The sequence below is a fragment of the Hippoglossus hippoglossus genome, chromosome 1 (genome assembly GCF_009819705.1).
Source record: "Hippoglossus hippoglossus isolate fHipHip1 chromosome 1, fHipHip1.pri, whole genome shotgun sequence".
In the NCBI taxonomy this organism is placed as follows: Eukaryota; Metazoa; Chordata; class Actinopteri; order Pleuronectiformes; family Pleuronectidae; genus Hippoglossus; species Hippoglossus hippoglossus.
This window is the reverse complement of record NC_047151.1, coordinates 19,021,758-19,033,501: the sequence shown is the minus strand read 5'-3', so window position 1 is coordinate 19,033,501 and position 11,744 is coordinate 19,021,758. Positions and strand designations below refer to the sequence as shown.

At 41.4% G+C, this 11,744-nt stretch overlaps 1 protein-coding gene across 1 annotated transcript; it reads left to right on the top strand.

Annotated features, from left to right (window-relative positions):
• On the top strand, positions 1–1,938 carry helt (helt bHLH transcription factor). The gene is made up of 4 exons (XM_034593056.1): positions 1–141; positions 699–803; positions 965–1,061; positions 1,343–1,938. The coding sequence occupies exons 1-4, from the start codon at positions 115–117 to the stop codon at positions 1,816–1,818; spliced, it is 705 nt and encodes a 234-aa protein (XP_034448947.1). The 5' UTR covers positions 1–114; the 3' UTR covers positions 1,819–1,938.
• The last annotated feature ends 9,806 nt before the right edge of the window (positions 1,939–11,744 follow it).

The window sequence follows — 11,744 nt, the reverse complement described above, 5'->3', positions numbered from 1 at the left end:
TTAAAAGGGCCAGTTCTCTGCTCACACCTCAGTCCGCTTCATCTCTTACCAGAGCAACACACCTCTTCATCATCCAGCCAAACTCATTTTAACACTTTTGACAGAAATTCGTCGATGGCATCGAAGATGAAAGACAGAAAGGTATGCGCTCCTCGTGCGCTCTGCATTTTGAGGACTGAAATATCATGGCAACATGACACTTTTAACACTTTTGAGTTGCAATTTGGAATTTTGTACTTTCAAGAACTATTGTCAAACTGCTATTTGGAGTAATTTTTACACCAGTGGAACCGAAATCCACTGTGCACCAGCTTGTGGCACGCGTTACTGGACGATTAGGCGCGCAATGATGTAAAAGAGCCTATCTGACATTTAAGCAATATTTAGTGACAGTAATTGAGTTAATTACGTTACAAACACCTGCTATGTGTTAAATATGCTGAAAGATATGTCTGCTGTGTCCAGTGGCGGCTCAGATTTATACAGACTCTCCAGAGCGCAGATGTCCGCTGCGCGCTCTGGAGCAACAAAGCGCGCGGCGCGCAAAAGCTGCCTGGAGTTAGTGTACAGTCCTCAGCAACACGCTCTTCGTAATTCAGTTGACTTCCTTGTGTTTTAACTTTATACTATGTCTCTTTAAGTTGAGATTCACGTCAGTGATTCCATGTGCTCATGTTGTATCTCCCTGTGTTTTGCAGCGAACTCCCATCTCTCACAAAGTCATCGAGAAACGAAGACGGGACCGAATTAACCGCTGCCTAAACGAACTAGGGAAAACAGTACCGATGGCAATGGCAAAACAGGTATTGTAATAATATAATATTTGTATATTTGATTTATCATTTACACTATATTGATGCATTTTTACAACTGATCGATGGATGCTTATAGCAATTCTACTGATGGTTGATATTTGCGGTCGTTCATCTTGTAATGTTGAATTATTTCTTTACTGTTTTTTCAGAGCTCTGGAAAACTGGAGAAAGCTGAGATCTTAGAAATGACAGTTCAGTATCTACGAGCTCTGCACTCAGCGGATTTTCCCAGAGGGAGAGAAAAAGGTCAGTAAACTTTTTACGCAGCTCTTTTACTTTACGCATCAATCCACCAACATCCTCTCCGTAAATAAAACGGAATTTCTCTATTCTGGTTGTATATAAATCTGTGGTTACTGTAATATTTGTGTAATTTTTAATTCTAATTATTGTTGAGTGCATTTTTAAGTGAGAATTTCTAGATAGTCGACATTTTGTCCAGTTTTACGCACCGGAATCAGACCGTGAAAAACTAGACTTTAGATATAGACAGGGTTGTAATCGTTGTTTACTTTATTTAACTCCAGGTGAACTTCTCGCTGAGTTTGCGAACTACTTCCACTACGGATACCACGAGTGTATGAAGAACCTGGTGCACTACCTGACCACAGAGGACAGAGCTGAAACCAAAGACATCAAGTACGCACGGATCCTCGCCTTCTTACAGTCCAAGTCCCGTGTGGTCACCGAGCCCGTGTTCGGCTCCGTCGGCTCGATGCCTGAGCAGTCGGACTACCTCGGCCAGCTTCTCTCCTCCCCGGAGCACCAAAGCCACAGTCCGTCTGACTCCGTGTACCAGCAGAGTCCACCGGGACACTTCTCCTGGCACAGCTCGGCGCGCAGCCCGGCCATCACGTACCCAACAGTGCCGCTCTCTGCGCACACGCAGCAGCACGGTGGATACTTATCACCGGTGCAGGGACTCGATCACCACTATTTTAACTTCATCGGTCACACGCACGCAAACACGTTTAGTTTGCACAGTGCGCAACACGCGATGTAAATACGTCTGCTATGTTTTGTTGTTATTTTTATTTATATAACTGTGAATGATGGTAACTGTTTATGTACATGTTGTAAATAAATATTTCTGACTTAAATTCAGCTCATTTTGTCTCTATTTCAATATGTTCAGATCAAATCTCAGTGCGTAAAGATCCTCGAAGGTACAATTACAACACTGATGCCTTCCAGAAAGAATCCATTGCTCGAAAAAAAGAGGAGAGAGAAAACAGTGCTCATATTTAAACTTCAGTGAATTCTTACTAATAAAGAAAATCATTTGAACAAGAAGAGCTGGATTCTAACTTTATCATAAAAAACCCCAAACACCCAGTTTTTGTGGCGTACTACCATCTATACTGACAATTTTATAAAGCTCAAAGACTATTATCTTTATTCTGGCGCACAGACCTGCTTAAGGACTTATCTGTGGGTTTAATGAGGGACACAGAAGGTTCCAGGGTGGCAGACATGAGCCCCACTGGGCCACCCTCTACCACCTTAAACAAACTTAACACACTTAACAAAACCATTGATTCATCCAACACTCCCCCTTCCTTAAAATTTACATCAGATGTTTCATTCAAAAACAAGACATTTTAGTGTGTGATGCAGATAAATAATTGGATTAATATGTTCACACAGGCAATACAGGATAGTGTGATACTGAAGAAGCACATGTTTTGAACTTCCAGGATCTTTGAGAGTTACAGAAGAATGTGTCACAACAGGATAAAAGTTGCCGCCTCTGAACTTTAGCCAAGTTTGACTATTTCCATATATTTAGGCAAATTAGACTTTTCCTTTGGATTAGGAGGGGATGTTATGCATGATGGAGGAGAGGCACCCTGGTTAAAATTTGGCATTAACCGATGAGTAAAAAGTTGGAATTTTCTTCACACAAACAGAGAAGCTGAGGAGCAACATTACAGCTCCATGAATTATCATAAGAAAAACCATGAACCTGCTCTCGAGCCTTTGAAATTGTTTTCCTCCCTTTGCCATATGAGAGCAGTTAGAGGCTCTTTGCGTCGCACAGAATGAGGAATTAATCTGATCAAAAGAGAACTGTTTCTGGCAAGCTGCTGTCTGCTATATGTGACCACATGCATCTCAATAAATGCATCAAACTGCTTCCAGACCCCTTCTGTCTTTCTTTAAGTGAGTTGTATAGAGATGGATTGTAAAAAAAAAAAAAAAAAAAAAAAAAAAGAGGTAAAAAAGAGAGAGAGAAGGGGGGAAACTCCTTGTTGTTCCTTTTCCCCCCTTTAAAACCAAGGAGCCCCATTGTGGTGCATCTGAAAGGGGAACAATCTCTGCCTCCTTGTGCTTCATCCTTGAGTGATTGCGAAGAAAAATAATCAACACCATGAAATCAAAGTTTCTCTCTGACAGCAGTGCAAGAAAATACTGAGAAGCAAAGAAGCAAAGCTGATATGATTGCACATGTCTCTCTCCTGTGTCACTTCAGGCTCCTGTACCTGAACATGACACTAAAAGACAGAAAAGTAAGGTGCGTTATGTGTCCTCATAGTTGCACGTATGGACAGATATAGGATGGATGCAAGAATCATTTCCGGATGGATGGGTAGATAACGGACGCATGGATAAGCCCACATTAATCGCCTGGATGGTTGGATAAACCCACATTAACCAGCCCCGGACCAAAAAGGACAGGCAACAAGAGAGGGCAAGTGAAAGAAAGAAAAACATTGGGCATGCAGATGGAAGAAGTGACAATACGATAAAAGAGAAAAGGCTTTGGAGAAACACTTGGATCCCTGCAGCGCCAATATTGGTTTAAATCCTGACTCTGAACAGGAGAAAAAAGACTCATGTGCAGCCAGATGAGAAAGATTTAGCCACAGCACATCACATGAATAATAATAAATTGAGCAGGGATAAAAAAAAACAAAAAAACTCCACAGCATTTATTGTCATGTAAACCGAGTGAAGCTCCCGTTGGAGAATGTTTATCTTTCGCATTAATATCACATGCTGAACATGAACAATCTGCTCTTGTGAGAAATTATTCATCACTTGAACGTCAAAGAAGAACAGCATCGTGCTCAGACACTTTTACTTTGATGAAGATGAATGAATGGACAAAAGTTTATGAAGAGAAAAGCATCTTCCTCATCCTGTCGAAACAGGAACTATGGTGGGAATCAGATAAATTCTTCATCCATGAGAAATAGTTAGCCCGAGCTCCGACAGTGCAAAGGCCCTATTGCTTTTCGTTTCATTATTCAGGAAAATCAATCGCATTTTTGACAGCTTGAACATACTCCAAAAATCACCAAATTTCCCGGGCGTGTCAGGCTTGGTGAAAATGTACGTATTCTGGAGTAACTGAAAACGGGCGTGGCAAAATAGCTCAACAGCGCCCCCCCAAAACGCAGCAATTCCGTCTAGTTTAACCGATCTTCACGAAATTCGGTACACACGTGTATCATGACTGGACGGGAAAAAAATCACAAGGAACAAAAGGCACCAATACGATTAAGGAAGTCGGCCATATTGGATTAAGTGGGCATTTTGGCCTTTTTACACGTTGTGTATTTTAACGAACTCCTTCTAGAGCTTTCATCAGATCAACTTCAAATCAGTTAGTGTAATTTAAAACACATAGAGAAGAGCACTGCTCCTGGCTGCTTTACAGTATACAGCTCAAATGAGCTCAGACAAGTCATGAGACCATGGTCAGAATTGTGACATTTCCTCAAACTGTGTAAATATTGAGGTCCGGCGAAGGTTGATCCTTCGCAAAAGGAGATGAAGTTGTCATACCTGCACTATGCATTGTCCAATCAGCACCGAAATTCTGTCACATGACCAGAGTCCAGGCCTGAACAACTCCATATGTCAGTATTAACCCAGGGTCATAGCGCCACCTACTGATTTGCCATGAAACAGGACGTTTTTTTTAAACTCCACTGTGCATTGTCCTGTCAGCAACAAAATACTCACCTTTGATTAGAGTCCCGACCTTAATCCTTGATCACGAGCTATGCGAACACCTTCTAATGCACATCATGGGTACAAAATGAACCGTATTCATTTCTTGTGTTTGCGTTATTCTTTTATAGCTTATTCTTCCTTCTTCGTAGGAGAAGGCTCCTTTGATGATATAGAAGTCTCATCTTCTATGTCATCAAAGGAGCCTTCTTCATTTAGGAGAGCTGGATCAAAAGATGTATCAAAAGGTTAACAGCTCAATATGTCAAAACTAACTCAGGGTCATAGCGCCACCTACTGATTCACCATGAAACTGGAAGTTTTTTTTAATTTCACTGTGCATTGTCCTGTCAGCAACAAAATACTCACCTTTGATTAGAGTCCCGACCTTAATCCTTGATCACGAGCTATGCGAACACCTTCTAATGCACAACATGGGTACAAAATGAACCGTATTCATTTCCTGTGTTTGCGTTATTCTTTTATAGCTTATTCTTCCTTCTTCGTAGGAGAAGGCTCCTTTGATGAACTAGAAGATGAGACTTCTATATCATCAAAGGAGCCTTCTTCATTTAGGAGAGCTGGATCAAAGGATGTATCAAAAGGTTAACAGCTCAATATGTCAAAACTAACTCAGGGTCATAGCGCCACCTACTGATTCGCCATGAAACTGGAATTTTTTTTTAACTTCACTGCACATTGTCCAATTGGCCCCAAATTGCTCAGGCTTCATCAGAGCCTGGACTTGAACAGATCTATTAGTCTGTATGTAGTGATAGCGCCACCTACTGGCAACAGGAAGTAAGCCTCATTTTACAACTTTAATACGAGCTGTTGACATCACACACTTGACTCACCACCCAATTAAACTCACTCAAGTGCAATTTCTCAACTTCTGTCTCTCTTGACAGTCAGTGTTTAGGTTGGTGTAGATATACTGGTACCTGAACTGGGGGTCAGATTCAATCAAAGGATTCCCAAGATCTCAGGGGTCACATGATCGCTGCTTTGTAGAATGTAACGTGTTATATGATGAATCTAATAAAGGCCGCAAACGCCTTATAATAAATTTGTTCTATAGTTGATGGTCTTTAACCTTTTAAAGAATCCGCAAATGAAACAATCTGAGAAGGAAAAACTGCTTCTAACTCCACAATGTAGCAAAAACCTATGATCGGTATGTTACCTCCACCAAGGAGGTTCTGTTTTCACCCGATTCAGGGGCGGATCCAGTTATTTTTTCCAGTGAACTATTAATGATAAATAAATCATTTAGGTTAACAGACCACCTCCTGTTTTTTTTAAATATTTCTATCAGAACTTAACAAATGTGTAGGATTGTTCGGCCGTGGCGGAGGCATGAGATCTGCTGATTGTTGTTTGTGAAAGATAGATGGAAATATCGATAAAAGACTGGAAACAGTGGAACACTGCATACTCACTATGTTCATGCTGGTCAAGTGTTTTTACATGTCACTTAATATGCAAGACATACTGTATTAATTAGTCAGCTTTCGAGACAGATGCTCTTTCGCTCTGTTTCCAATAAGCTAAATGGCTCTAAGTTGGCTGTATTGCTTTATATTTAAAGGATAAGAGAGCGGTATCAATCTTCTCATCCTTCTCTCTGCAAGACCGTAAACAGGCATATGTCCCAAACTGTTGAACTATTGCTCTAAGGGGTTACAAGTCCTAAGTGTTGTTCTGATCTTTGCACCTGCACAAACACTAAAGGCTGTCCGCTAAGCCTCTGGCTGAACAACCGTAAATCTTCTTTCCTTTACCATACTGTGTGTTTGTGTTGCCCTCTGTGTGTGTGTGTGTGTGTGTGTGTGTGAAGAAGGGTTTCTGTCGTGCTTTGGGAGTGAAGCCAAAGACGTTACACAAGCTGTGAGAAGCTCAACAGTCAGTCAGTCTGCTGGTGGCTAATCAAAGTGCTCCGGTGGCATCAGATCTCGGCCGGCTCACCTCAGGATGGTCGTCTGATCGGCAGCATGAAAAGACAGAGAGACAGAGAGTGAGGGGGGGAGGGAGGATGGGAGGGGGTGAGACAGAGGGAGGGAAGAAGTGAGAGAGACAGAAACAGTGCAAGGGTGCTAAGAAAAGGGGAGGGGAGGAAAAAAAAAGAGGGATGAAGATCATTCCCACAACAGATAGCACTATCTCACAGGGGTTTAAAGGGCCCCCTCTCTGTACACCCCCCATCCCCTCTCCTCCCCTCTCTCCTTCCTCCTCCACCCCCCTCTTCCCCTCACCAATAATGCCAAAACTTGGCAGCCAACCCAGCGCATGAGCAACAGTTTCCCATCAGAGAGAGGCAGCCGCCCTACTGCCTTGGCACCGGCGACGTCTGGAGACTGACGGGCACTGTAAGAGAGGACGAGAGCGAGACATGAATGGAGTCTGTGAGGTTAAGACGAAGGAAAAAAAACAACAACACATATCAACGGCTTTTGATCGTCTGGGGGAGATTCTTGTGAGCAGACGTGTTAAAAGTGTAAACATTTTATAATATTTGACTGTTTTTCATAGCGAAAGGTAAAAGGTGGGTGTTTAAATAGAGGTATTTAATTAATAAAAATTTAACTATTTTTCCAGGGAGGTTTTTTTGTATTCGCTCATCCACAATGAGAGAAAATGACGTTAATCGGAACATATCTGCTGTAACATCTGACATTTGCTGCAGGAGGCCTCTCCATAGTCGTCTGTGCCCCCTGCCAAGGGATGAGGGGCTTCACCTTTTTACACTTGGCACAACCCTCCATGCGCTCACCAGCAATGCCATCAGATTATGCAAATCCACGGAGATGTCCCATTCAACACTACCTCCATTTAGAACTGAGATATTTGAGCCAAAAATGAATAGAGTGATAAAGGAGGCAGTGTTTTAAGGGAGGAAGAGCAGCGAAGGGTCAAAGACATCTCCGATATAAATGAAAACATAATGAACACTGTACAAAATATCCCACTGTGGACCGCCCATTCAGTCACGCCCTCACTTTTCTCGCTCTTTGTCTCTTTCCGCTGTTTTGTAAAGTTTTCTCGTGTACAGGGCGGCCGCCACCGCAGACAATCAGAGAAATATGGAGGCCGAGAGCGGCATGGGAACAGCCCAACAAGCGTGCAACAACACACTATAGAGGAGAGCTGTGAGTCAAAGAAACAAAAACAACAAACAAAAAGAAACAAACTTGGACCAAAGTCTTTGTTATTCATGAGAAAAAGGAGAGCAAGCTTGTTAACTTGCACAATTAAGGCGTCATTTGCCAAGAAAAAGTGGCGTTCTTTGTTTTTGGGGGGACAAAAGGTTGAGAACGTGTGTTCTAGATCGGCGCCGCGAGTTTCACGAGGGTGGGTTCGGCCACAACAAGGGACACTTTTGTCACGAGCACAGACAGTGTGACATCAGAAAGTGCTCGAGATAAATCAGGTGATTTTGCATGGTAGTTAGACAAAGAGCGCCATACATTCCAGTTCCTGTGTGTGTTTATAAAGGGCGTATGAGTAAAAGAGGAGGCAAATATAACAACAGCATGTGAGTAATTTCACAAGACGTCTCCAATAGAGTGGCATAATTTATGTTTTAATGGCTTTTTGTTCAAGACTAATGGCATTAAGTTGGACAACATCAATAAATTATGGATATTTGAAAGAATATATTTAATCAAAGAACACACTAATAAAGCCATTTGGATAATCTCCCCCTCTAGTAGAATAATTAAGACAAGAAATGCAGTTTCTCAATTTTTCTGGCAATATTTTGCCTTTATTGGAATGTCAAGTTTTATATCTTTAGTAAACTTTGATCTATGTTGTAATTCAATTAAATGTTTAGTTCATTTCCAACTTTAAGAAGTTGCACATCAGTGACATTTCATACTGTTTATACTGATATGAAATTGATAGCTATATTTACTACTTACTTTACAGATTACATTTTATTTTCCTCACAATAACTTTTGAACGTTAGGATTTCTATTTCTTACCAGAGATTAAACAATCGAACCATTGATTATATGATCAAACCTGGTTGTTAAGCAGTTCAAATAAATGCAGCCTCAGTGAGCTAATCCATTAATAATAATAATAATAATAATAATAATAATAATAATAATAATACACTAATTAAAACATTATTCATTCTGTTTGAAGTACAATGTCTACTTTTCCTACTACTAATTCATGTTTTCTCCTTCCCTTGCACTGCACACATGAGCAAAAGGATAAATTCGCAGAGCTGTTTTGTGTATTTGAAAACGTTAACCTGCTCTCACGTTTTATTTCCCTGCTCCGCTGCAAAGTCTTCCTTTCAGCTCCGATCACTCTCGTGCGCGTGAGGCTGCGTTCACGTGTGAAGGTTTCTTTAAGTTGTAAATCAGGGATGTTTTATTCCTGCCAGAAATCTTTCTCCAACATAACGCTTCAGTGATGTGGAGAATATGAAAACTGACATCCTGAATCAGGAGAATGCAACATGAAGCTGCTTGGGAATGTGAAAAGCTGTGTGTGATGTGGTCAGACGGTCACAGCTGAGGCACCTGACAAACTTGACGCCCTGGTCGACTCTTTGCGGGGCCAAAAAGAAAGGGTAAATAAAACCCAAAGGTCCTAATGTGCTCCCTGTGCGCTTGGCTGGACTCATGAGGGGCGAGCAGGGTATGTTCGGCCTTTTGTCCGGCGAGCTGACGGCCGCTGCTCTGTATTTAGCTGTGTCCTGGGGGCCAGCGTAGGGCCAGTGAGGTGGGGCCCTGGGGGCTCCACAGGTCACCCTCTGAGGTCACGATCTGAGTAACCAATCCAGGGAAAGAAATAAAGCCGAAATGAGACTGGCAGCCAGTGAGGGTTGAAGACTTCATCTTAAGTGATCGCATGCGGCCGAACTGAATGAGATCCGGCCAATACATTTTCTCGTGTGAATGTCGATAGACTGAATGCTTTTTATTTTTAACCCAATGAGCTTTTTGGGGAGAGGCAGCGTTCGTACAAAAGAGGATGAAGCAGGAGCAAAGAAAGGAATTCACACACCCAGAAAAAACACACACACACACACACATACACACACGCACACAATTAAAGCAACATTCAAAGACAAAATACAATATTGTAAACTGTGTTTCCTTTAGTTTTACAACAGATTGGACGTACGGTTGTGGTCATCGTGTCAGCGGGTGAAGTGGTCAGACCCTCGCTGACCTCACTGTGACCTTCACAGCAGGGCACCCATGTCCGACACCACGGACATGAGGCAACACAACACAGTCCGTGGAAACAACAGCCACATCAGGAAATCAGTTTGAAATACAACATGTCATTCATCCAGAGAGACGGGCTGAGCTGCACTGATGCACTTTCACACAGTGTGGTGGGTTCATTCACTTTTTAAATATAGTGGATTCAATTACAACACAGCAATAACATATTTGACCAAACCCTCAGGATTATATGTTTTATGGTGTGTATAGAAGATATAATCAGCTGTTTCTCAAAGAGAGAGAAGAGGAGGAGAACATGCAACATGTCTCCAGCTTGAGTCCAGCTGGGGACATTTTTTTTTAAACCCTCAGGCCACCAGGGTGCACTCACCACTCCAGACTTTGTTAGTGATAAGAAAGAAACGTCGTTCACCCTGACCCACACACACACTGTTAGTTTAATCCCAGCTTGCAGTTTGTGGACCTCATAGCGACTTGTTGTGTGCACGGCACAGACACACAGTCTCACTGGGGTTAAAACAAGTTAAACAAGTTGCTTTTAACTTTACACCTTCTTTAAACATTAGTAATGACTGAACATCAAACATTACGAATATCGACCTGTTGCTGTTCTATCACCTGGAAGAACATAAAATAACTTGTAGTTCATGAACTGAATCTGTAGTGTTTGTGTTGTGTGGATGTTTTCAGCACAGGACTCACACGTTTGTAGGTTCAAACAATGTCAATTAAAAAAAAAAAAGAAAATTGAGTTATTTTTCAAAACTGATTCATATTTAAAAAACTAATGTTTCTGTTTTACTAACTTACACCAAACAAAGCACCATTTAGTAAGAGCTAACGTTAACACTTCACAATGACGCTACAGAACAATTACGAAAGCTAACATCAGTTTACCCTATATTATAGTATTTTACACATAGCAACTGAGTTGCTCATACTTGTACTCCTGCACACGTTATACTGACTGATCTAGAGGGACTGTGAAGATACAACATAAGTAAATTAAGTTATTCTTATTTATACTTTATTTGTAATTACCAAACTATGGTAATCCCTTCATCAGATTTTGTGTAATCTAGTTTACAGACATACGAGCAGGGGTGAAAACATAAACTCCTTGTTATTATTGAATTAGGATTATTTTGTCAAAAATCCTTTAAAATTGTTTCTATGAGTTGATCTGTGTTTACTGCAAAATATCAGTCCAGCTGCCTCCGCTTAACTCCTGCCACACACACACACACACACACACACACACACACACACACACACACACACACACACACACACACACACACACACACACACACACACACACACACACACACACACACACAGACAAAGGAGTGTTTTCTTATGCACAGCATTAACGCCCATTAGGAAAACAAACAGGGGTTTGAGAGTGTATCATTCAGACGTATCTGCTGCTGCACTCGGAGTTGGCAGCTCTCCCTGCCAACATGCCAACACTGGGGGGTGACTCTCAGGCTTCATCCATTCACAGCAGCGACTAAACTGATTCTCTGAGCAGAGAGACTGAATGTGACCTTGTGTTTTGGAATCAGACAATAATATATACTTTATATTGTCAAAATAAATGGACATATCATTACTTTCTTTTTTGTAAAGACACTGTACCACATCTGAATAAACAGACTTATTTTAAAGATAATTCAAAAAGGTATGGGAGATAATATAGTACAGACTCGCTCTTACTGGTCGAAATTTTTTTTTACTAAAGCAAACTTTTGTA